General features: G+C 46.3%; 1 protein-coding gene across 1 annotated transcript; it reads left to right on the top strand.

Annotated features, from left to right (window-relative positions):
- Positions 1 to 23,090, top strand: deptor (DEP domain containing MTOR-interacting protein). The gene is made up of 10 exons (XM_076160716.1): positions 1 to 355; positions 572 to 664; positions 5,677 to 5,855; positions 5,973 to 6,096; positions 10,628 to 10,806; positions 16,221 to 16,403; positions 16,521 to 16,658; positions 17,684 to 17,754; positions 17,867 to 17,971; positions 20,029 to 23,090. Exons 1-10 carry the CDS (start codon positions 342 to 344, stop codon positions 20,149 to 20,151), a joined length of 1,209 nt encoding a protein of 402 aa, XP_076016831.1. The 5' UTR covers positions 1 to 341; the 3' UTR covers positions 20,152 to 23,090.
- Positions 23,091 to 27,223: the final 4,133 nt, after the last annotated feature.

Here is a 27,223-nt window from a genome sequence, read left to right on the forward strand (position 1 = left end):
TGGGCACTGGCTGGCGCTGTGGAGGAAAACGTGCGCTTGTCTCGTGTGGAGCGGCACTGACAAACAAACCCGCCCTGCCCGCCGAGAGCCCCCTAACACCGCCCCGCCGCACAAACAAGCACGGAGGGATTCGCACACCTGCCGTCCACGCGCGCGCGTGTGTGTGAGTGTGTGTGTGAGAGGAGGTGACGGATTTTGACGTTTTCGTGGATTTAACGTGAGCTGCTGCTGATGGAGGAGACACACTGAGGCGCATTGTTTGTCATTTACGCCCCGGAATGGAAAACAATGTCAGAAGTCTAAAGGAATATTAGGAGTGAAAGCCTCATTCAGCCGTTTCAATGGTGCTGGAAAGGTAAGAAAGACCGCAGGGTGTTTGATCTTTGTAACGGGGACGGTTTGGTTTCATCCCATCCCATCTTTGTTTATCCACAATGCAGAATTACTGGTGCACTTTCAAATTAAAATGCATTCCCAGTGCAGCATGATGGCTTCATGTGTGTGTGTGTGTGTGTGTGTGTGTGTGTGTGTGTGTGTGTGTGTGTGTGTGTGTGTGTGTGTGTTTTAACAGGAGAGAGATGGACGGGATCGGGAACACCATGCAGAAGAAGGCTGCAGAGCTGGAGCGCCTGGCCGAGGTGCTGGTCACCGGAGAACAGCTGAGGTGGGTCAGCCTTTCCGCACCGCCCACCCCCCGCCCCCCGAACTCGTGCCTCCTTATCTTCAAACTACACACATCCCCACATGACTCACTAAATTTAACCCAAATGTGTGTTTGAATGAGTTCCCGTGTGCAGGCTAATGAAGGCTCCAGTGCAAACTTGCAGCAGTGTGTGTGTCAGTGTCAGCGCCTCCCTGCAGCATGTTCAGCCAAACAAAGGAGCCCATACATGCTGAAGCCCTGCCCATGTTCACCCTCTGCCCCCCACACACACCCCTGCTCACACTGCAGCTCTCTCACACACACACTGGAACCAGCAACGGTGCATTGAAGCCTCCACAGGCAGGAGATGTTGCATTTCCCCACCTTTGTGTCTCCGGTGCAGCAGTGTCCTTTGAGCTGGAATGCTGGAGGAGCAGCTCACCATGGCAGGACTCCCTGACCTCATTAACACACACTCACCTTGTTTATATGCTCTACCCCCCAAAGGGATGGAGCCCATAACCCTCATGTGTAGATGAATAGAGACTGAGTAGGCAAAGTATGGCACCAATGTCTGGAATTTCAGCCCCCCACTGTCCTATGAGGAAAACACAGCTGAGATGTATTTCATAGCTGCGTCTGATAAGTTGAGTAATGAGGAAGTGTGTTATTAAAATGCTACAGTAAGGGTATCAGGCACACTCCTGCTATGTGTTTAAGGGAGGAATACTACATGTTAGTACCTCCAGCTCTATACACTTACTCAGCACTCTGTCACAGGATCACATGTTTGTGTTTCACCTTTCCATTGTATGTCCAGTACCTTCCATGTGTGTGTGTGTGTGTGTGTGTGTGTGTGTGTGTGTGTGTGTGTGTGTGTGTGTGTGTGTGTCCCTGGCACAGCTGTATAACAGTGTTGCCAGCTGGCAGTGTGGCTGGTGTCAGTGAACGAAGAGTTGGTTGGGGTGTTACCCAGAATGCTTTGTCTCAGAGACACTGTTGTTGTGGATAAAAGGGCCAGAGCATTTTGACATAGAATTCTCTCTCTCTCTCATTATCACTCCTTCTCTCTCTCTTTCTCTCACTCTCTCTCTCCCTCTATCTCTCTTTCTCTATCTCACTCTTTCCCTCTCTCTCTATCCCTCTATCTCTCCTTTTCTCTCTCTCTCTCTCTCTCTCTCTCTCTCTCCCTCTCTCTCTCCCTCTCTCTCTATCTATCACTCTTTCTCTCTTGCTCTCACTCTCTCTATCCCTTTCACTCTCACTCTCTCTCTCTCTCTCTCCCTCTCTCCCTTACTAATTGAACTTAGCTCAGATTAACATTGATCCCTTATGCTTTTTCAGATGATACTTATGATAACACGGTCTGAAAACCCTTAGAGGAGCATATACAACCTATTGCATGTAAAGCCCATGACCATAGGATGATGTAATGCTTTGCGTGTGTACAGGTTTGGAGATGATTTCATTCCCGTATGTTTCTTGTTTCATGTGGAAGTACGAGGTCACTCACACTGTCAGATGGAAAATGTATCTTCAATCTCAGGGGATTTTCATTATTGATGCATAAGGAAGGAGCGGAAACTTCTCATTCAATACCTGAGACTTTCACCTCACATGTAGAGCTTTACATGGCACTTTACACGCCTATATATAGGGCTTTTAGTTCTAATGGCGTACTTTCTCCATGCTTTTCCTTATCACTGAATATAAAACCAACCCTAAGATGTGTTGAGCCAGCAGGGAGTGTATCTGTGTATCTGACCATCTGACCGACACCTTTGTTTAATCACGAGTCAAGCTCATGGGATCTGAGTGACACAGTTCCTGTTGCTGATAATAATGTGTTATCGCTCAGTGAAGCAGTAAATCTGACAGGCTGAAGCAGACAGACTCACGCACATGCAGCTGCTGGAGTGAAGCCTTGTGACCCAATCATTCCCCTCAATACACACTTTGTTTGTTTGGCTGCTGTACAAGGAGCTTTTTCTTTATTACCATGACTGTGCGGGTGTCGTGCAGAATGAGGCTTGATGAGTGTCAGGACTCTCCAGCGTTACATGAACACGCCCCATGCTCCTTCAGAAACTCTCCAATCTGTTGGTGACCGTGTTGAACCCATTGTAGGTCCTGAACAGTCTTACTCTCTCACTTTAGTACAGGTGGCAGGTGGAAAATCCTGGAGAGTTGTACATGAGTGAAAGGAAATGGATCCATCCAAGCAGAACGCAGTAAAACGATGGTGCCTGTATGTTGGGAGTGAAGTCGTTGTTGCTCAGCTGAGGCTTTGGGCCCATCTTGGGTCTTGGCAGAGGCGTGTGTGGGTCTCACTGGGCATGCTTGGTTTTGGCTGTCAGTGTTAATCCGCACTGATGCTAGCCAGCTGCACCCATACTCAGCATGCAGTGAAGCTCCGGAGTGACAGGAAACAAAGCAGAGCAGAGCTGTTTCACAGTACGGGAGGGGTCATGGAGGGGTCATGGAGGGGTCATCACGTTGAACTGAGACCTGCATGTTAGACATCTAGAATAGAATAGAATAGAATAGCTTTTATTGTCATTGTATATGATAATACAACGAAATGTATTTGTGCTGTGCCTGAATCTTTGAACAGTGATCAATAACAGCAATAAACTATAAATAAACAACTATAAATAAATAATAAATAACAATAAATAAACAACACACAGTTCCATTCATACATTAAAACATAAGTAGTCCCACAGCTCAAGATGTCTCATATGACATGTCTTGACATCCTATATGACATCACGACATCACATGACATCACAAATGACATATGACATCACATGATCCCACATGACATCATGACATTACATTACATTACGATCATTTAGCAGACGCTTTTATCCAAAGCTACTTACAATAAGTGTGTTCAACAAAGGTAGATAAAAGAACTTCAGGTCACAAGAAATCGTAAGCGCATTTCCTTCCTAAACCAACAGCTAAGAGCATAACTAGATCTAGAGTAGAAGTGCAATAAGTTAGGTACTATGATGAATGAGAAAAAAAAAGGACAGATTAGAAATGAAAGATTAGAAAACAAGAGCATCAGAAGAGCTAGGACAGAGTAGGTGATGTCCTAAGAGGGAGGATCCGGGTAGTGTTTCTTGAAGAGATGGGTCTTCAGCCTGCGGCGAAAGATGGGCAGCGACTCTGCTGTCCTGACATCAGTCGGGAGATCATTCCACCACTGAGGTGCCAGAACAGAGAAAAGCCGTGACCGCATCGATCGCAAGCAGGGGCCGCTGAGCGCCGGGGCAGCCAGTCGCCTGGAGGCAGCAGAGCGAAGTGGTCGGCCGGGGGTGTAGGGCTTGACCATAGCCTGGAGGTATGAAGGAGCTGTTCCTTTCACTGCCCTGTAGGCTAGCACCAGAGTCTTAAACTGGATGCGAGCAGCTACGGGGAGCCAGTGTAGAGAACGGAGAAGGCAAGTTGTGTGGGAGAACTTGGGAAGGTTGAACACCAGACGAGCAGCAGCTTTCTGGACGAGCTCCAGAGGTCTGATGGCGGAAGCCGGGGCGCCAGCAAGGAGGGAGTTGCAGTAGTCCAGGCGGGAGATGACAAGAGCCTGGATCAGCACCTGCGCTGCCTTGTCGGTGAGGAAGGGACGAATCCTCCGGATGTTGAAGAGGAGGAATCTGCAGGAACGCGCCACCGAAGCGATGTTTGCCGACAACGACAGTTGGTCGTCCAGGGTCACACCCAGATTCCTCGCGGTCCGAGTAGACGTCACCACGGAGTCATCTATGGTGATGGCCAGGTCTCGGTGCGGGCAGCCCTCGGTGCGGGCAGCCCTTCCCTGCCCTTCCCTGCCCTCGGTGCGGGCAGCCCTTCCCTGCCCTTCCCTGACATCCCACATGACATCATGACATCCCACATGACATCATGACATCCCACATGACATCATGACATCACAACATCACACCCTAAATGACATCACATGTCCCTTGCCCCATATGACATCACATGACATCATAGCTGAAGATGCCCAATATGTCCCAATGTGACCCAATTTGTCCCAATATTGCAATTGACTTTTGGGGTACTAATTTGTCTAATGTTTGATTTTGTTTAGCTTACTTATGGCCGTTTCAAAGAAGCTGTTCTTCAGTCTGGTGGTGTGCGTGTTCAGTGATCTGTATCGCCTTCCAGAGGGTAACAGACAGAACAGGGAGTTACAAGGGTGGGATGCATCTTTCAGGATGGTGTTGCTCCTGCGGAGACAACAAGTCTTAAAAATGTCCTCCAGAGAGGGCAGGGGAGTCCAATTATTTTTCCTGCTGTTTTAACAGTCCTTTTGAGTTTTTGGCGATCTGCCTCGGTGCAGTTTGCATACCAAGCTGTCAGACAGTATGTTAGGACGCTTTCTATACAGCATTGGTAGAAGGCCCTGAGCAGCTCTGCAGACAGGTGGTTCTTCTTCAGTGTGCGGACAAAATAGAGACGCTGCTGCGCCTTTTTGACAAGGGCCTAGGTGTTCAAAGTCCAATTAAGGTCTTCACTAATGTAAGTCCCCAGGAACTTGAAGCAGCGGACCCTCTCCACCTCTTCTCCCTTGATGACAAGAAGACTGTGGTCCTCATGGTGTCTCCTGAAGTCAATGATGAGTTCTTTTGTCTTTTTAATGTTGAGTGTGAGGTTGTTGTCCATGCACCAGTCTGCCAGCTTGTCTATTTCCTCACGGTAGTGGGTTTCATTGTTGTTTGAAATGAGTCCCACCACAGTCCTTCCATCTGTGGAGGAACAAGATGTTTGCATATTGGCATGCAGTATGGTCTCATTATTTTCAAACCTTGAGATGAGATATTCCTCATCTTAATCTTCATCGTGTTTTTAGGGAAGGAAAATTCTCAGAAGGCTTTGATTGCATCTTAAAATAAGACTTTAATGATCAGTTATTGCCAATACCCCCCCCCCCCCCCCCCCGTCTCTCCCTCGTCCATTAAAGACAAAACGAAACATGAAAATTTATTTATTGATGAAGACTGCTGCTGCTCCTCCCCTCCCAGGCTCCGCCTCCACGAGGGGAAGGTGATCAAAGACCGGCGCCACCACCTGCGGACGTACCCCAACTGCTTCGTGGCCAAAGAGCTAATCGATTGGCTGATGGAGCACAAGGAGGCTTCGGACCGAGACACGGCCATCAAGATCATGCAGAAGCTTCTAGACCAGAGCATCATTCATCACGGTAAGTGTGTGATCCATTTCATAAGGCTTAGTAACATTGGATGTGATTGTAGAATATACAATGTGTGTGTTTATATAGTTCTGTTGCGTAGTTTGAACCTTGTGTTTGTGTCTTCAGTGTGCGACGAGCATCAGGAGTTCAAAGACATGAAGTTGTTCTACCGTTTCCGCAAAGACGACGGCACGTTCCCACTGGACAGCGAAGCCAAGGTCTTCATGAGGGGACAGAGGATCTATGAGAAGTAGGGGAACACACACACACACACACACACACACACACACACACACACACACACACACACACACACACACACACACACACACACACACACACACACACACACACACAGATTGTTCCCAGTAGGAGGAAGAGGAGGATTAGGGAGAAATGTCAATTGAGGTCATGTTTTCATTTGTGCCATTTCATCTGTTCTTTTTGAGAATGACTGCTTGACAACAGAGTTGTTTGGATTTTGACGCCCTTTTGGATCCTGAAATTAATTGATGGTGTCAGCTCAGGTCTGATCAGGCTGGATTACACTTTATTGATCTGATCTAACAGGGACATGCAGGGAAACAGTTTAGTGGACTGTGATACTGGAAGACGAGCTGTGACTCATCCTGTCTGTCTGCTGCATTCAGAGGACGCAGATAATGAGAATGTTTTTGTTTGTCATCAGCTTTTGACCCATGAGGCTGTTTTTCCAACAGAGATGAACCTCATTGTTTCCATGGAAACACCAAACGTTGGGTCTGTGCCCCCCCCCCCTCTCTCTCTCTCGCTCAGCTTGCTGCGCTGGTGCATCTGTAGGTTTCCTTTAAATTCACACACGTGCAAATACTCAGCATACACACTTTCCCTATCTCACACATCATACTGCCTCCTTTTTGTCACATGAGCAAACTGTATACACACACACAAACACACAGAAGTGCAGCAATTGCATAAGAGGAAGAAAAAGTCCAACGGGAGACATCTGTCGTCTCAGTTCCCAGAGCTATGTGTTTATGTAATCACCATGGAGCAGCCCAGGGCGCGCACACACACACACACACACACACACACACACACACACACACACACACACACACACACACGCACACACATACGCACACACACACCTCAAGCTGTGTTTGCTCGCCTACAACCTACATTTGCTGTACAATTACATGTTAAGCACGGAACTTGAAGCCTTTAACCTAAATAAACGCTCTGCAGTCCTGCATCTGGATCTCTTGTCCTAAAATTCAGCAAAATATTAACACAATTAATAAGATTGATGTGATTTTCCTTCAGATGACGCTGCACTGTGCAGAGATCCAATAACCAAAAAGGTTAAAGCTACAGCAGAATGAATGCATCCACAGTCACAGCATCCATCAGCTGTGCCAGAGTGTAAATCAGCTATAATTTGATATGCAAATGCCAACGTGTCATCAGAACCAAATGTGAATCCACTCTGGCGCTGTTTTGTGTTCCAACTTGAAGTGTGTCATGTGTGTCAAACGAAAGGTTGTGACTTAATGACCTGAATGTGTGAATTATGATTCAGAAGATCAAATGAACCGGTATGCTCGTATGTAAATAAGGTTGTGTGAGTATAAGGAGGAACAGTAAATGCGTCCTTGAATGCTGCACGCTGCGTCTTCCTCTTACCCCGCCCCCTGGCTGTGATTGGTCCAAATATCACCAGCCGCGTCTTGAGCCTATATGTCGAGCACACTGTGGCCTTAGGATCCTGTAGGTGTGGACCTTGGCAGACCTTTGATGTTAATGGAGACAAAACACATAAACAAGCTCCTCCTGCAGCATATACACACACACGCACTGCTGCTAACACTCCATTTCTGATGCTGCAGGCTCTCGGTCAGTGTCAACACACTCTACGTAAACAAACCACAGGAAGATGCGTCAAAGGGGAGGGTCAAAGGGGAAGGAGTCGCAGAGCCTTTTATGTCTGACCGGTGTCTTCCTGACTATACCTCTGTTTCAAAGCATTGTTCGCCATTTATGGAGTGTGTGTGTTCATGTGTGGACTCAGAGGGGAGTTCTCCTCCGTCCCTGATCGATAATTAGAAGGTAGAAGTGGTTCTAGGCTTCACATGGGTGACCGCCAGTAAACATCTACTGCAGCTGTGGCAGTGTGTGAGCCTCATTCTCCCTACGTATAGATAACAAGTGTCCCATAATGTCCCATAATGTCCCATAACTAGAATTTCTAGTGTCTTGTGGAAGTTTTAACGGGCTGGAAAAACCTGTAAATGTCCCTCCTCCCCCAGTCTGAGCCTCTGACAGGTTAATGGCAGCAGGACCCTCAGAGGATTTCAGCCCATTAACTGCAAATTTGTGTGGAATTTGCTGTTGGGTCGCAACATTTCAACAAGACAGACAAAAGTTTCACAAGACTCAATCAATGTCTTTAAGTTGTGATGTAGAAATAGAGAAACGCCACTAATTTGCTCTAATGACTTTATCCCTCATTGAGAAAACTCTAATGTGATGATTGAAAGGTGCGTTCAGTGTTTACTGTCACTCCCATGTTTATGCTCTATCATTATTAAATTGTGTTATTTATTGCCCGAGTGGAGTCTCACAATGTGGCAGTTTAGAATTGAACTTGGTTCCTTCTGCTGCTTGGTTACCTGAACTCTTAAACTGCCGACATGTCCCTTAAAGTTCTTTCAAAGTCAAGTTTTTGTCCTTAATAATGGTAATATGGCCCTGGCATCATCGTCATGCCTCCCTCAGCCACAACCAGACCTGTCCAAGCGCTCACACATCTGGTAGACGCCCGGTCATCCTGTCACCGCGTCTCAGTGGACGAAGGTTCCACGCCGGTTGAGCCTCATCACGCTCCGCTGCTTATCCAGGTCACGGCACATGAACGCATCACAATCTGTCCGGATGCACGTGGTGACATACTGTATTATGCATGTACTCGTGTGGAGATTATACAATTCAAAGTACCTTCCAGCCTCTAACACTGCGCTGCTCACTGGAGAACAGGACTTTGAGTTCTCCCAGCTCAGATAACATGTTTTGTTGACTTAACGTGTTTGAATGGATTAAATTGGATTATGTCCATTGTGGACTCATGGGATATTATGTCAGGATCCTTTGAGAAATGTTTTTTTGTGAGTGTTTCTTTAGTCGCACAAAAGCTCCCCAATCTATCCAGCTTGACGTCCAAAGCCCTGTAGTGTATACTTAACGCAGCCAAAGCCTTTGAGCAAACCTGGGTGTGCAACAAAGGCCCCTGTCTATGTCCTGAAAAGCCTTTTATATTGAGTAATATAGGATTTTCTATTCAGGTTATTGCTGAGTCATAGTTAATCACTTGAATGAATTATTTGAACTTCATCCAGGTAACACAGGAGAGCGGCTCAGGACTCTTTGATGTATCAGGCTACAGATGATAGAAATAATGAGTGACCCTAAACGCAACATCATCATCTCTAGGCATTAAACGCTCCCACCGGCCCACAAGCTGTCATAAATCTGTCCGTTTCCAGGTTTTAAGTGTAGCTCTCAGTCGCTGCCAGTTGACAGATTTAATAAAAGAGAGCGTTTGCGAATAACAACAATAAGCTGAGCCACCAAACCGGCCAGAAGAGGATTTGTGTCGACACCTCTGATGGGCCCGTCGACTGCCTGCACAGGTCTCAACGCGCTCAGGTGGAACAGAGCGCTCAATGTTTCTTTTAAATACTGCCTGTGTGTGTGTGTGTGTGTGTGCGTGCCTGCGTGCGTGCGTGCGTGCGTGCGTGCGTGCGTGCGTGCGTGCGTGCGTGCGTGCGTGCGTGCGTGCGTGCGTGCGTGCGTGCGTGCGTCATCTAGTACATTCTCAAGGACGACACACTTAGGAACCAGGAACGATGTCACATTTGTACTCCAGTTTCTGTATTCAGGTCAGAGCTGCTTGTGATGTCAGTGGAGCACATCTGGAAATGTGTTGATCTGAAGTCTATTCACAGACACAAACGGGGACAAAGAGACCTGAGGTGGAAGGAGTGATTTGATTTAAGATTTCATTTCCAGCACATTCATAATTCCACGTGGGAAAACTGGGCTGAAGGTTTTACCTCACAGCCAGAAGGTTGCGTGTTTGATTCATGGTCTGTCTGCGTGGAGTTTGCCTCGTTTAACCCTGTGAGGCCTCAGGTTTCCTCTGTGGGTTCAGGTTTCCCAGAGTCCAGAGGTTACTTAGACTGATAACTGTAAACGGCCCATACTGTATGTGTGAGTGAGTTGGTGGATGGATGGATATCATACAGTGGAAACATACACAAAGCTGCTGGTTGTAAAATTCCCATTTAAAAGTAAACCCTTCACCAGCAAAGTGAGTTCTGGTCTCCAGGGCCCTGCAGGACTCTCAAGGGGGTCTTGACATGATTCTGCACACTCAGCCCCTGAAGCCTCAGCAGCTGTTAGTCTGGATAAACACACCAGCCAGGTTTTCTAGTCATTTGCACAGATTTACGGTCACAGCCAGGAGGAAAATACGGCTTGACAGGTTCCGGAGCGGATCCAAATTACAAAAATGAATTGATTGGATACGCATGAATGATCTCCTCTCACTTTGAGCTGCAGCCCAGGACTCTAATGAATGAGGGTTTTACTTCTGGCACCATGTACAGTATCCTGCTTCACTCTATATTTGGACATTTGGGTCTAAATGTTATTACAGTTTACTGACAAAACCTCGCAGAGATCCATCTTTACACTCCATATTATATCCTCCTCTTATCCGTGCCCCTTTCTCTTCCCCGCAGGCTGATGAACACGGAGAACAACCTCATCCAGACCAGGGAGGAGGAGGGCGGGGCCTACGAGCGCACGCTGGTGGCCTCGGAGTTCGTGGATTGGCTGCTGCAGGAGGGCGAGATGGCCACCAGGGAGGAGGCGGAGCAGCTTGGACGGCGTCTCCTCGAGCACGGCATCATTCAGCACGGTGAGGGGGCGGAGCCTAATATTTGAATCCAATCCATCGGAAATTGTCCTTAGTGTGCTGGAAAGTTTGGGTTGTGATTTTTTAACTGCTCATGCTGTATTATTCAATAATTAAGCAGATAAAAAAAGTTATACAATAGTAGATTCTCACACAATTTCAAGTATTTCCCTCCTTTATTTAGAGTTTGTGTGAAGTGAAGTGTGCCTTGGGCCGATGTTACTGACACCTTTATGATCTGTAAAGTGTCTGGCTCTGGACAGCAGGCGTCTCTCTGCTCAAACCGCTGACATTTATGAGACCTTAGGTGGCAGAAATAAGACGACTGCCACAGAGGAACACTTACAGACACCTCAACACACCACCGTCCTGCTGCTCACACACACTCTGAAATGAGTCCTCATCAAAGTTACGTCCCGTTCAGTCAAAGTCTCCCGACACTTCTAATCAGGAGTCTTGCTGTGTGACCTTGACAGTCTTTGGTGTTCGGTGCTTTGAGATAAATTCATCGGCAGCTGAAGGATATTTACTCTGTTACGTTCTGTTCATTTCAAAAGAGGAATTAGGACAGAAAGTGAAGGAATTGAGCTGACCCACATTTCGTCTCCCGCTGGTGGTGGTTGTGTTTATCTGTGTCATCTCCTTGACCTAAGCTGACCTGAGTTGACCTTTGCTGTGTAGAGTTACAGAAAGTCACGGCGCAATCTTATACACACCTTAGTTCTGACGTCTGTGGGGAAATGTTCAAACAGGAATGCATCTCCTCTCGGCTCCTATGTCATCTCACTACATTCAGTCGATTGTTTTCTACATTGTTGCGTATTTGTCAGCCTGAACACAACAGCTGGAGGCGTCTGAGATAAGGAGAGCCTCGTTTTGAAAGTCTCCTTTGATCCCCCCTCATGTTAGGCGAGTTAAGCTTCTGTTTAAATGCCTCTGCTATCAGATCTGATAACAGGGTTTGCTTGTGATGACTCCCCAGCAAACATTGAACTTCTGAAGCGGACGAGCACATCAGCTGCCAGAGAGAGAGTGGGGCGAGTGAGAGTGACTGGTCTGGTTTGGAGCAGATGGTTGTAGACACACACATCGAAATTCTCACACGTAATCTGCAATCTCTGAAGGCTTTTAGTGTTTGTTGTGGTTCCATTATTAGTTCTGCTTGTCTTAGGATAAGGAAGGAGAAGGACGTTGCTGCTTCGGGGACGTTTCACACAGATAAGCTTAGATTTGAAAGAACCGGCTCACTGTGCAAACCTCAACCCAAACTGAACAGGACGCCATCTTCTCTTTACCGTGTGCAGACTCTGACGTTTTCAAGGAATATCACACATGTGGGAATGTATGTGATCAATAACACGGGTGTGTGTGTGTGGACACGTCAATCAGTGGAATGTAGAGAGCTTTGCTGCTGTGCTGCTTGTGTCACATTTAGGTTAGTTGGTCCTAAATCAGTTTCTATCAGGTCACCGCATGACTTGAAATCTGATTAGGCCACGAGTCTGTCTGATTATATTAGTGTGTGCGTGTGTGTGTGTGTGTGTGTGTGTGTGTGCATGTGCGTGTGCGTGTGTGTGTTTGTGTGTGTGTGTGTGTGTTTGTGTGTGTGTGTGTGCGCGTGTGCGTGTGTGTGTGTGTGCTGCAGAGGGTTTTCATGGCTCTGCCGCAGAGACGTCTGTGTGTTTGATCAGTTTATGGACACATTTCATTGAATTTTAGCAATTTACAATATGTTGTCTACAGAGCTGTGCTTTGGTATATGGAGGCAGCACGTTGGTGTGTGTTATATTCTGTAGATTTTAAGGAGGAACAATGTGTTACACAATCTGCCACAGCAGGCATCAGGCTGCAAGTATGACCTGCTGAACCGACCTCAAAAGAGAGGAAATGATTCGTAAAAGTTACAAAAGATGGAAAGATGGTTTGTCATGTGCGCTGCTCTCTCTCACTCAGTTGCTCACACACACACACACACACACACACACACACACACACACACACACACAGTGCAGGTTGTCAGTTCACTTGGTTAATGTCATACAGAGCTTTGTCTGCGTCCCGCTGGCCTCACACTCAGTTCACGCTGTCGTCCTCCCTGTGGGAAAACACAGCAACACAGTCAACATGTGGAGTGTGTGTGTGTGTGTGTGTGTGGATTCCATTTTTTTTACAGCTGGTAGAACGTTTAAGGGAGGACATGAAGTGTTTCAGTTTGATAGATCAGTGTGTTTAGTTTGTTTCTAGGTCACTGTAAACACGACATGATTTGGAATGTAACGTTTAAACAAGATACAGGTTTAGAACAAATCCACTGGGGGAGAAGGACGAGGAAAGACACCCAGGATAGGAGAGAGAAAGAGAGAGAGAGGGGACAGAGAGAGAGGGGGGGATAAAGAGAGGGACAGAGAGAGACAGAGAGAGACACACAGAGAGAGAGGGACAAAGAGAGGGACAGAGAGAGAGAGAGAGTGACATAGAGAGAGAGGGGGACAGAGAGAGAGACAGAGAAAGGCAGAGAGAGACAGAGAGAGAGAGGGGGAGGGGTGGGGGGGGGACAAACAGACCGTTCCCCTCTCAGGTCGACACACATTCACACATTTAAAGTCACAATAGCAGGAGAGTCTGGATGGATCCTCATTGTGTTTGAATAACAATGGGACAGAAAGGAGGCGTCACTCTCATGAAACACACCTACAGGCTGCAGACACTTTGCTGTGTGTGTGTGTATCAGTGTATCTATTAGTGTGTATATGAGTGCAGATTGTGATGTAATGTAAAAGCACAGATGTGATGGGAGTGAACGTGATGAATCGCTGCGTCAGAGGCAGAAGGCTGACTGAAGCCCATCAACCCAATGAGCTCAGGTTAGAGTGTCAATCCTGTTTCCTGCCTGAAGCTCCATCATCACCAGTTTGACCTCAGTGGGCAAGAGATGGAGTTTGTGTTTGAGTTTGTTAAGTCTAAGCGCTTTAAGTCGTCCTGTGATGGTTTTTGTGAGGCGACCAAACTCCCCAACTCCTCTGTGTCTTTGTTATTATGCAGCTAAAACACCCAGACAGGAGAATTTCATCACATTAGGATTAAGAAAGATGCCGCAGCGATAACGATCAACATCTGCATCGTGTCAGAACAAACCCAGACCCAACGCTCACCGCCGCCTGTCGCTCGTCTTCTCAGAACAGTCTCATTACGTAACCGCTCAAATCCCACTGAAGACAGATTAACTTCCCCAGCTCAGTTATTAAAACTAAAGGATTTATGGGTTCCACTACTATAATCCAGTCAGGACACACACACACACACATCTGATTACACACGCACACAGTTCTTCACCTTCAACCTGAACTTTATATTCAATGATCAATATGCATTTTTGTTCTTAAACAGCTCATAGGGTCAGACTGAGGGAAATATTTATGTTTGATGAAAGCTGGACTATCCTTGTTGTGATTGAATTAAACTAAAAGCGTTAAAAGATCTTAATGTGCATATTTAGACTGTAAATGGTTTAGAAACAGGTTGGTTTGATGCTCCACATTTTATTCTGAGTTTACTTCATGTTTAATTTTTCTCTGTATGCTGATTTAGCCACTGTACCTTTTAAAAAATGGGCTTTTGGTTGAATGATTGTGAAAGAATCTGACTTTCCATGTAAAACGTTGGAGAGGATAAATATGCTTCAAAACAAGATGACTGAAATATCTAATAGCTTTTAGGGTTTGATGGTTAATTCGAGAGATATCTGACGTAGTTTCACAGTTCAGTTCTTCTGTTATTCCTTATGACAGTTGATTAAAGCTTTCTAGCACAGCATGATGTCGCCGTTTTGGGAAATCCTAGGGAATGACTTCATCACTCAGACTTGGAGATCAGATTCAGGCCTGTTCTGGTGTCTGTGGTTCAGTCAAAATCTGATAATCCGCTGTTTTCTGAGTTTTGAGGAGATATTCGTTCTCCAATGTGAACTCACTCTGTCAATCACTCAGAGTTCCGAGATCAGAGCCCGTAAACCAGCCTGATTGCAGATTAACGTCCATGCACTGAGGAATTTGCATAATCAGACACTGGGAGCTTAAACTACAAGATGGGGATTGGATCAGTCGACTATTCATCTAAATAATCACAGCAGTTTCGGGAACAACGATGTGAAATCATGAGCAGAATAAAGAAACAGAAGGAAACAGACGAGTGTGAAGCAGCACCAGAGCTCTAAAGAGAGGTCAGTCCATAAAAACCAGCCTGTAAAGTGAGTTTAAGAGGCACTTTGGAAGGTTACACACGCGTTTAAGTGAGCCTGAGCTGCAGTGAGTGTGAGGCTGCGGCTCAATCAGGATCTCAGGCTCACAAACTGCATTTAACCTTGTAAAGTCACAGGTGAAGTTACAACTCCTTCCATTCATCCAGACTCACCTTCCAACTCAAACACTCAGTGCGGTGTGTGTGTGTGTGTTATCGGTAGTGCTCAGATAGCCGAGGGGTCAAACGAGGTCGACGTTCTCTTCAGCTGGAGTTCACGTCAGGCTGCGTCTGGGTTCAGTTCAGAGTCCTTCGCTCTCCGCTGAGCTCAGTTATCAACCAAACTGCACTCTGGGAAATATGATATAATATTCTCTTATTTGTAAACATTTGGCAAAACAAACTCCTTCATTGATCCTCTAGAAACGCTGTTGTATTTCTGCTGTAAAAAAAATGCGGGTTTTACAGCAGCAGCATGAGAACAGAAACGCCTCATGAATATGTGTGTGTGTGTGTGAAGGATCTCAGGTTCATTCTCAGGGAACTGGAGGAGCGTGAAGACGTTTCTCCTCTCATTTCTTGACTGATAGCAAGCCCATCTACGTGAAAATAGAGCGACCGTCTCTGAGCAGGAGGAGGCCTTCTCACACACACACACACACACACACACACACACACACACACACACACACACACACACACACACACACACACACACACACATTCAATGCTGCCCAGGAGACTCGACCACCATTCAGTCTCTGACGAGCGTCATTACATCATAAAGGTGAAACCCGATGACTGTGGTTCACACCTGGACAGGGAGGCCCCGACTCCAGCGGCTGACCAGGAGTATCGACAACCCTGATGACGACCCTGATGACGACCCTGATGATGACCCTGATGACGATGCAGAGCTTAAATTCTGGGAGTCTCTGCCATTTCGCCCAGTCAGTCTGAAGAGGCTCTGATGAGAGGAGAAACATCTTCAAGCTCTCACAACCAAGTCCATCCTGAGATCAACCTTCCTTGGATTCATAACACAAGGGGATAAATCCATTTATTTTCTTTTTTTGGCCTTGGTGGAGGTATGGGCTCTCACCAATGCTCCTACAGATGTTTTCTCTCCTGCCTTTCCCTGGACCATGAGCTCATCCTGTCCCTCCTGTCTGTGTCTTCAGTCGCCAACCAGCATCACTTTGTGGACGGCGCTCTGCTCTTCCAGTTCCGCATGAACTTCCGGCGGCGGCGGCGACTAATGGAGCTACTGAACGAACGTGGACGCTGCATCCCAGAGAGTCACGACAGCCCCTTCTGCCTGCGCAAACAGAACTCTGACGGCAGCAACAACAGCTTCCTCTCAGGTACACACACACACACAGACACACACGCAAGTGGATTCCTTAAGTTCTGCTGAGTTAACGTCTCTGTCCTCTCTGTCTGTCTTGGTGTCCCCTGTCCTCTCCCTGTCCCCCTCTCAGTGAGTCCTACTAAGGAGATCAAGGTGGCGGTCGGCGTGCGGCGCAGCAGCATGAGCAGCAGCTGTGGCAGCAGTGGTTACTATAGCAGCAGCCCCACACTCAGCAGCAGCCCGCCTGTCCTCTGCAACCCCAAGTCTGGTAAGAACACACACAGACACACACCCCAACACACATACAGTTTTCATACAGTAACCTGTTCAGCTGGTCCTCTGACCTTTGCCCTCCGTCACCCTGAAGCAGATTAAATATTTAAGAAAGTTCAGGATGGAGGGCGATGTGTGTGACGTCCATTCGTACGATAATTGCAGTTCCACCTTTAACATTACAAGAACACACACACACACACGTCAACACGAAATGACCTCTGACCTCCCGTCACTCATCTCCTGAGTCAGGTTAGGCTTCACTGAAACTGCTCGTACATTTAGTGAAACATTAAAGTCATGTGACATCACGTTAATCAGAGAGGGAGACGGATTGGTTTAAGTTAAGTGTGAGCTCTGAACTGTGTGTGTGAAGAGTGTGTGGGAGGTTTTCCCCTTTGATGTGTCCAATCCAAGCACAGTCCTTGACAAAACTCTCTTTGTCCTGACAGTCAACATTCACACACACACACACACACTCATATTCACACACGCCACACAATGGACAGGAACAGGAAGGCAGTGACACACACATACACTCACACACACTTGGAGCTATTTCCCTTGGGCCTCACATGAATCTTTGTTGTTTTCTGTCATGTGTGTCACATGATGGAGATGCAGATTAAGAGTCAAGCAGAATTGTGGGATAATGAAGCATTAAAGTAGAAGAAGTAGAAGTGTGATCAGCTCTGGAGTGTCAGCGTCTACAGGAGAGATCAAGAGGATCAATTCTCTCTCTCTCTCTCTCTCTCCCTCTCTCTCTCTCTCTCCCTCTCTCTCTCGTCTCTCATTAATTCTGTGTTTGAAAATCCGTCAGATTGAATGAAAATGAAGCTCAGATGAGGTTTGTGTTAGGGGAAGTTGAAGGGGTGTGTGTGTGGGGGTGAGAGGGTTGTTGCTCTCAGGAAGCCTGGAGCCTCCTGGGCCTTGTTAGCATGTGACTGCCACAAGTAATTCTACACACACACACACACACACTGAAGTGCAAGCAAAACTAATGTTTGTTTCCTTTCACAGTTCTGAAGAGACAAGTGAGTCCAGAGGAGCTTCAGACACCAGGAGGACCGTTTACAAAGAAGACATTCACTGTATGTCAAACGCACACACACACACACACACACACACACACACACGCATGCATGGGATTTCAAAGCTGTGTTGCTGCCATGTTAACGCTCCCTGTGTGTGTTTCTCTCCCAGATCCTGGGCGACGCGGTGGGCTGGGGCTTTGTGGTGCGCGGGAACAAACCGTGTCACATCCAGGCTGTGGACCCTGGTGGACCTGCAGCGGCGGCCGGCATGAAGGTAAGAAGGAGAGAGAAAGAGTGTGTGAAGGTGGATGAGTACGCTGTCCACTAGTGTGTACTGAGAGTTACTCCATTTCAAACATTCTAAGTAAACGATGTAACGGTCGATATGAGGACAGAGGAGGCCAGGAGCTCTAAGAGTGTAAAGAGAGTGAATGAAAGGGAGAGGAAGGGAAGAGGATAAAGGCACGAAGGCACGACCACACACAAACACACACACACAGTGGTAGCAAAGAATCCTGGGAATGCTGTGTGTAAGATTGCAGCCTTTACACCACAGCATGGGGAGGAGGGGACGGTGTGAAGGGCACGAGCAGAGGAGCGTCCGGTACACACTCACTCATCTTCTACACGAGCGCCAGGCGAAGAGGAAGAAGGAGCTGAGGGACCTCAAAGTGCAAACGCGTTGAAAGAGGAAACGGCCTCGATTGACAGAATCTAACTTCTGCTTCGGGTTACAGTCCAGGTCCCCATAAAACATGTCAGTGTGTGTGTGTCAGAGTTCACAGTCACGTTTGCCATTAACGTGTGGGTCACTGCCTGTGTGTGTGTGTGTGTGTGTGTGTGTTGTGTGACCTACATGCAGGAGGAGAGGACAGCCTGTAACCTAATCATGATGATAGATTTTTGTTTCAGTTGTTTGGAGCTCCGAGATTTCATTCTGTCGTTTCTATTGATGTGGAAATTATTTTGACAAGTTTTAGTCTTTGCTTAGTTCCTGGTGTGTGTGTGTGTGTGTGCGTGTGTGTGCTTGGATGTGTCTGTGTGGGTGTGTGTTAGATTCTGACACTGGGCCCTTGCAAGAGGCCAGAGGAGAATTTATACCTATTGAACACAAAGGGCAGATACTAAGACACAGAGGCTTGTCTCACACACACAAATGCTCTGCGTGTGTGTGTTTGTGTGTGTATCTTTGTCCATTGCGCACACACACACCGCTTCACTCTTCCTCGACCATAATGGATCGAAGCACTTATGCAACTGTCACATATATCACAGTTAGAGCCTCATCTAATGCACTTACATAAGACTATAGGTGGAGTGTGTGTGTGTGTGAGTGTGTGTGTGTGCGTGCACGCCCTGTTTCCATCGTGTTGCCTGTGGCATGTTTGCATTTGTTTGCTGCGTGCTGAGCCGTACACTGTACCGTCCTAGCACTGGTTCTCAAAGTCTTTTCCACATCCTGGTGTGTACATGTAGCTGACATAAGGAGGTCAAATGTTAGTGTGTAGTAGTGTGTGTATCTGCTCCTTTCTCCCCTCTCTGTCTCTCTGTGTGTGAAGATCGTGTTAACACTCTGAGTGCTGAAGGCGTCTCAGTTCACCTGGACCCGAGCCAAGAGCAACACCCCCCCTCCACACACACACACACACACACACATATACCCACACACACACGGCCTGAAAGGGGAGAAGCAGGAGAGGCAGTGAAAGAGGGGGGAGGTGCCCTGGAGAGCCGGTTCAGTTAAGAGAAGGTTTTCAGAGGTTTAGGCCCCGACTTCTTTCCTTCCTCTTCCTCTCCCTCTCTCCTTCCTTCCTTCCTTCTCTCCTTTTGTGGCCCTCCCTCTCTGGTCTTTGGTTTGAACTAAAGAACACAGAAAACAACAGCAAATCCATCCAGCTCATCTCTGTAGGTAACATGAACAGGAATGTTCCAAGGATGGGGCGGGGGTCGTGTTTCAAACTCCAAAGTTTTTTGGCGTCCTCAGCACTTTAAATCTTTGCTGCGCCTAAGTTTGTAAGCAATAAAAAAGTGCCAGGAAAGGATTACATGAGAAACTACTGCTGCTTTGTATCTGGCAGGCATCACACTCTGACACAATCACGTTTCTTGCCTTTCCTCTCCTTTTAAGTTTGTGTGTCTGTGTGTAAAAGCTGGCAAACACCGACCAAACCACAGGAGCAGCAGCAGCGTCGTGTTGCAAGAATTATTTTTATCAGAGCTGCTGAGTTGGAACAGTGGTTAAATGAGGATAAGGTTGTGTGACGGGATGAATCCTGACATGGCTGACATGTTGTAACCGCCCCTCTCTCTCCCTCTCTCTCTCTCTCGCAGGTCTGTCAGTTTGTGGTGTCTGTGAACGGTCTGAACGTCCTCTCCCACGACTACCGGACTGTCAGCAACCTGATCCTCACCGGGCCCAGGACCATCGTCATGGAAGTGATGGAAGAGGTCTAAATTTGTAGGAGAGCAGACACCTCAGACCGAGAGGAGGCATGTGTGTGTGTATGTGTGTTTGTATGGTGACACAGTTCGGAGAGGAGAAGAGAACGAGTTCAGGTTTGATGGACTCAACCTTTAAACGGCATTGACAAGAAGTATTGGAGAGAGGAACTTGACTCCAAACCTGAGTCGCTCTCTTTCTGCTCCAGTGTTGTTTCAGGACTGGGACATTGTTTTGTTTTTTGAGAATAAGGAGAGTTTTAGACCGTTATGCTCACTTTATTTTTTGCATTTTAGTGGCACAGACACAGAAGAGAGGGTGGCTGCACATTAAACAGCTTTTTAAATCCTCTATATTCTCTCTCTGTGTTGAATGTGAAGGTCTGGAGTCTGTTTGTGAACCTGCAGCTGTTTGGTTCACACACGATCAGAGACTAAAATAAAATCATCTGAACCTAAACAGCCTTCAGTGATGTCACTCACCACTGGTTCCTGTCCAGTACTCACACTCAAACCAACCAAGCCCTGCACTGCCCTCTGCTGGGGAGGACAGGGAGGCCGCACAGAGACACAGTGAGAGAAACAAACCACAACAAATTGTACAGACAACAGCAACATCACCAGTACATATGTCCACATTTATAAAACGAATGTGTTGTCTTAATATGTGTAAATATATCATGTGCATAATATAAATGCAGAGATATTCTACACTTTTCCAGGTAAAAATGTGTACAAACAAGACTTAACTCAGTAAATCAGTGAACTCCTGCTTTAGTGAAGGTTTGCCGGGAAGATGAAACCCTATTGCCACTGACACCAGGGTAGCCTTGGTCAGTATTGGGAGTGTCAGTGCCAATACAAACTACTTAATACCACTGAAACGTGTTTAACAAGAGAACAGAATAAACTTTCACTCCTCAGGCTCTCACTCACAGAACTCAACTGTAAATGCAGAAATAAAACAGATCTAATAAAGCTAAAGTGCTGGGCGGTGGGATTCAAACCCACACCCCTGTGGAGACTGGAGCCTTCATCCAGTGTTGTATAGATAAATGCTAAAGAACAGTGTAAAGATATGGGTGTAACAAGCATCCATAGAATCTGTAGAATATAACAAGAAAATTCTTTAGGATAACATTTATGAACCACATGAGCACTTGAACTAATGAATCATTGTTTTAAAGTTGTCTTTGATTGACAGAAGCACTTAGATGAAACATATATGTACAATCATTAACCTCACTTGAATTTCATAGTGAAGAATAATCATCTCCTGTTTTTACCCCTTATTTTTCTTTGCATATAAAAGCAATGAAAAAATTCCAAACACTCGAGTAGAAATGAAAAGATCATTACTTTGGTGTTGTTATTGTTTCCTGAAAATGTATAGATTCAGTCAACAATGCATATATGACGTGTAGTCCACTTGTTATCTGAACTAATGACCTTAATATAAGTAGATCACTTGAATATAATAGAAAATAAAGCTCCTGATTTATAGGAATATGAACCCAATTTAAGGTTCTGAGGTTCAGTTAAACATGATTAGAGTCAGATTGAACAGGTTGATGTAAGTTTATAAGCTGTGTCACCATGGAAACGTATTCAGGGTGAAACAAAGAGCAAAAGAAGAAATGTTTTGCTCTCATGTCTGAACATTGATTGATTGATTCAGGGATTCTTTACTGCCAAACCGTTCAGTGAGCGTCCTCCTCTGATAGCGGCTCAGTCAGTGTTTCCCCTCAGTGTGCTTATAGGTGTTGTTCAGCCGTGATGTGCTATGTGATGCTTGTGATTCTGTGTATCTGTGCTTGTGTATTGCTCGCTTCTCGGTCACAGTTCTCCTTTCTTAATGAGTTTGCTGACTGGGTAACATGGAGAGATCATGGAAAAGTGAATGAAACATACGTGGCTAATGACCGGAACGTTGTGTTGCTGTGTTTGCTGCTGGTGTGTGTCCATGCAGCTTAATGGAGTGTTCGTAGAGATCTAGTTGAACGGATGAACGACTCCACACACTCTGGAAACAGCAGCTCTAGTAGTGAACAGCAGCAGTAAACAACAACAACAACAACAAAACTGTGTCTGCCTGCAAACTGCACAAATACATTCACAAGTGAAATAAGTTAGGATGATTGACCTGCAGTGTTTAACCCAGGACTAATGATTATTGGTGATTATTGATCATCATTGACATTTATCTGGGAAATCATCCATCTGAGTGTTTTTCTCATTTTTTGTTTACCTGTTAAATGAATGATCCAGCAGTGATGCAGGGAGCAGATGATGAACCGTGTTAGTGGTGGCAGATGGAAAGATTCTGGGAAAGTAACTTATGCAGATGTAAGATTGATTATAAACTCCAGAAACTGGTTGATCCGCTTCCAACCTGTTGCTTTGTGGGGTTGTTTGCTCTTCCTTTAAGCGGCTTACTGACTGTTCTAAAAACAAGCCTGCAAGCTTTTTTGCCTTAACATGTTAATTTTCCTGCTGATCACATCGGGTGCTTGTTTCATGTCTCATCTCTGACTCTGTGTGTGGGGGGGAGGGGGGGAGGGGGGTTATGTGGTCATCACGCCTCAGTTCTACCGACAATCAGTGTTCAGAAAGCACAACGGAGGCCCAGAAAGCAGCGATCTGATTGGCTGCCTTCACGCTCCTCATACTGATGATGTTGTCATTTTATACTTCTGATGTCATGATTGTTGGCTCATTTTAAAGGGATTCTTTCACCTCATATGGCCCGAGCGAGGGCAATACCTTCAGCAGGTACAGGTGTGTGTGTGTGTGTGTGTGTGTGTGTGGGGGGGGGAGATTTTCTATCAGAAACTGAAGGTTTTAGACAATATAAGCTCACAGCGCCGCAGTCTGTTTTTGACAAAGCAGCTAAACTCATTCTGATGTTCTAATGTCAAAACTGATTAAGTGTTTAATAAACTGATTCAGTCTAATCTGTTTCTGACTGTTTGGCTTTACTTCAACTCTGATTTGCTTTGAGTTAGACTGCGATTTCAGGATTTTCTCTCAGTCACTGCTGGTTGATGATATTATAATACAGTGGATAAATGTAAAGTATTGACGCAATCACATCTCCCGTCACTTCCTGCTCATGTTGAATGCAGAGTCCATTTGCTTTTAGATCATTCATCTCTAAAAATCAATGGAATCTGTCCAGACTCATTTCCTGCTCATGTCATACATTATTCAGTCTTTTGCCTTTAATATTTTCCTCTTTGAGTTACCGAGTGAAACTTCAATGAGTCCAGCAGAAGCACCAAACGACCTTGACCTCATTTGAGGAACAATAGTCAGTCTTAACTTTGTCCTCTTCATCATTTCTCCTTTGACACACTCCATCAGGCTAAAACAATCTTTAATATTTGCCTTAGCGTCCCTCTCCTCTGTTCTAAACAGCAGTATTCTAACTTCGCCAGCAGGGGGCAGTATTACGCCACCTTCCAGTCTGAACGTAATTCTGCGCTCTGATCTAGTGAATGCGAGTTCTTCCATGAATGAATCAATGATGTCTCTTTGTGTTTCGTTTTCAGATCGAAACCCATCTCTGATTTTGAGTCTAAACTGTATTGTTATTGTTGTTGTCCCTGTGTGTCTGTTCTGTCCTTATGTTCATTATGTGCCTTTGTCCTGCTGCTGTGTGTGACATCCACAGACAGTAGACGGACAGAAACACCAACTAGAACAGACGACAGCTTCTATATTCACCTATCCATCCATTTATGTCTGCCATTGCATTCAGAAGCCCTTTGATCAGTTCTCCCTACCATTGAAAAGAGCCGGCTGATGAGGTTTGAGCTTCTAATCAGGATGTTTCAGGCTCATCCAGCAGGGAGGAGACCACAGGGAAGATTCAGAAGAGTTTGGGGGGGATTACGTATCCTATCCGGCCTGGGAACATGTTGGGCTCCCGCAGGAGGAGCTGGAGAAGGTGACCAAGGAGACCAAGGAGGAGGAACGTGAGCTTCTTCACTGAGCACGCTGACCCAGATAAGCGGTGGAATGGAGCTCAAATGAAAACTGTTTCATTCATAACATTTATTGAGTTGTTGTCCAATCTAATGGCATTTCCTTTCTGGCAGATCAGATCCAAACGTTTGAGCATTTCACCAACATGACGCAGCTCCGCCCTCAGACATTCCTGGTCCTGGAAGAAGGTTTGACAAAAACCATATCTCCATTCTGTTTCATTCCCGCCCCTCACAGTCGGAATTTGGAGATTTAATCTGTGTTTAACCTCTTGGCTTGACCTCTGCCTTCTTTGAACTATGGCATGAAGGTATTTACAGGATTTGATAGCTCTTTCCAATATTTGAGAGGATCAAGAATCAATTTGATCTGCCTTTCAGTCGGGCTCCATTTACATTGGGAGCCTGACTCCACCTGGAGGCTTTAGGGAGCTTACTGATACATTTACAAATCCCAGCCCCGGCTCCAAACACGCTGAAACATTCCACATATTCATCTTATACCGGATGATAAGATGGTTTCAGGCTGATATTACAATCTTATATTTCTTTATTTCATCCACGGTATTCTAGAGTGCATAATGTGATTCCAGAAAACTGTAATAAGATTCAGTGAAACACGAGATTATTACAATTTTAATTAACTTCTGTGGCCAAAAAGTTGTGACAACGACCTTCCCTCAAGAATGAAGGTTATCGGTGTTATCACGTCGGGGGAAATGGAGAGCTTTTATCTGCCGGAGAAAAAGAAGAAAAGAATAGAATGGAGAAGAAAAGAGAGGTCATCAGTCAGAGTGAAATAAAGGTTTGAGAGCTCGTCCGTCTTTCCAGGCTGTGTGCCTTTGAGGCGTGATTACAGTGTTTTCAGGTGGATTGTCTCCGGTGTTCCGCTCCCCCCCCCCCTCTCCCCCCCCAAAGGGACGGCGCTCGGGGACAAGTCACAGCAAGAAGGACCGCTCGCCACCTGCCCGATGCTGCTCTTGGCTGTGTAAGGCAGATCTGGACGCTTTGGCAGGTAATCACCCAGGTTTGTTTTATCTTTGACAGAAAGCTGCTTCGTCACTGAAACTTGCTTCTTGAATTAAATTTGACACCGCAGGGAAAAGCGGAAACTCTATTTCCAGGTCCTGATGAGGAGGCTCAGTGTGAGGATACGCTCATTAACTACAGTTCCTTTAATTTAAGAATTTTTCTTTTGCAGTGGCTCACCCAGTTCATAACAGCGAGACACACACACACTTTACAGGAGAAGTTCCACCCTTAACACCTTTTGGACTCCATTCAATGATGTGGACGCAATTTACAGAATAGAAATTGAAGATAATAAAATACAAGGCCTTGCATATCACACACACACACACACACACACACACACACACACACGCACGAACACACCTTCCCGCTAATCTTCCATCTCGCCACTAAAAGTTTGCCTGAGTGTCCCGACCTTGCGTCCTTCCCGGTCTCCCTGGGAACGCCAGACCAGCTTCCAGATGACACGCCGCCTAATAACTGTGACTTGCCGGCCTAATCAGTAGGCTGAGGTCAGATCAGTCCAGCACTGCCCTCATATTAACCTCCTGCTTGTTATTAGCTCAGAGCCCCAGAGCCCCAGAGCCGCTTGCATCAGCTGGACACGCATATGTCCTCGTCCACCTCAACTCCATTTGAACTTGTCCTGGTTTGAATGCTCTTAAGACAAACAGGCCGCGTTTCTTCTTCTTCTTCTTCCTCCTCTACTGCTTGGAATGCAGCTCATTGTGTGTGTGAGTGACACGGGGATCTGGGTTGTCTGTCATTGTGGCAGAGTGCTAAGCCCCCGCCGAGTCCTCAGGTTATGGCTTAATATGAGGGGCAGGAGGCTTCAGGTGTGTGTGTGTGTGTGTGTGTGAGGGAGGGAGGGTGTGAGTGTGAGGGAGAGAGAGAGAAATGGGGTTTTATTGTTTCAGTGTCCTCTAAGTCTTTGCAGGGGTTTCAGCCAAATCTGTGTGTGTGTGTGTGCACGGAAAAAGTGAAATTCTCAGCATTCTGAGGACGTTTGTCTGTAAGGATCCTCTTGTCTCTCATGTTGGTGATGGCTGAGTTTGTGTCTCCGTCTCTGAATGCTTCCACACACAAGCGACACGCCGCACACGAGCTTTAACACGCTCGTAACACCGGTTGGGGGGTGAGGGGGGTCCTCGTTTCCGCTGCCGCACACAAAGGATCTGTTTTGTGTATGTGTGTGTGTGTTTGTTGAAGCAGCACTCGTGGTTTGTTTGGAGTAATTATACTCAGGTAGAGAAAACACCAGAGAGGGAGAGAAATGACATCTTTGTTTTTACAGAACGTAAAGCCCATGTGTGTGTGTGTGTGTGGGTGTGTGTGTGTTAAGTATCAATGCTAAATGGCTGCTTCGCTTCCTGAGATCTCCTGGAGGGAAAACCAAGGAAATGACACACATATGTTTAATTTTGAAAAAAAAAGAAATCAAATGCAGTGTTTCAGATTCCCAAATTCTCCTTTGACGCTATCCAGGCTGTGCAAACATCACAGGTACACACACACACACACACACACACACACACACACACACACACACACACACACACACACACACACACACAGTGCGGTTGCTGGAGACTGACCGAAACCCGACACACTTTCCTCATTCCGGAGGTTTGATCCTGTAGTGTTGATGGTGAGGAGAGGAGCGGTCACTCTGTAGTCTCACTGCTCCGTCATCAGGACTCAACATTCCACTGACACTTACTTTATTCACTTTATATCCTTTACAGCTTCGTTTTGTTTGGAGTGAGCAGTTTGATTCATCCTCCGTCCAATCACCGCCTTGGAGGGCATTCTTTTCATTTCATTTTAGCTTTGACCTTATTATTTATAACCAAGTGTTGTCCTTTCCTTTTCCTTGACCATAATAACCTTGGTGAGGATGACTCAGAATGGAGGAAGAGCCCTCAGGAGGAAGAGTGCCCCCCCCTGCTACACACACATATTTGTTACACTGTAATGACTTCAAAAACTTTATGAAGCGTCACAGTGGCACCATATGGCACGGGGCTAAACGACCTGTGGTGTAGCTCCGCCATATGATCGATGCATTT

The sequence above is a fragment of the Genypterus blacodes genome, unplaced genomic scaffold, assembly GCF_046128005.1.
Source record: "Genypterus blacodes isolate CSIRO-AG114 ecotype Tasmania unplaced genomic scaffold, CSIRO-AGI_Gbla_v1 ptg000107l_1, whole genome shotgun sequence".
Lineage (NCBI taxonomy): Eukaryota > Metazoa > Chordata > Actinopteri > Ophidiiformes > Ophidiidae > Genypterus > Genypterus blacodes.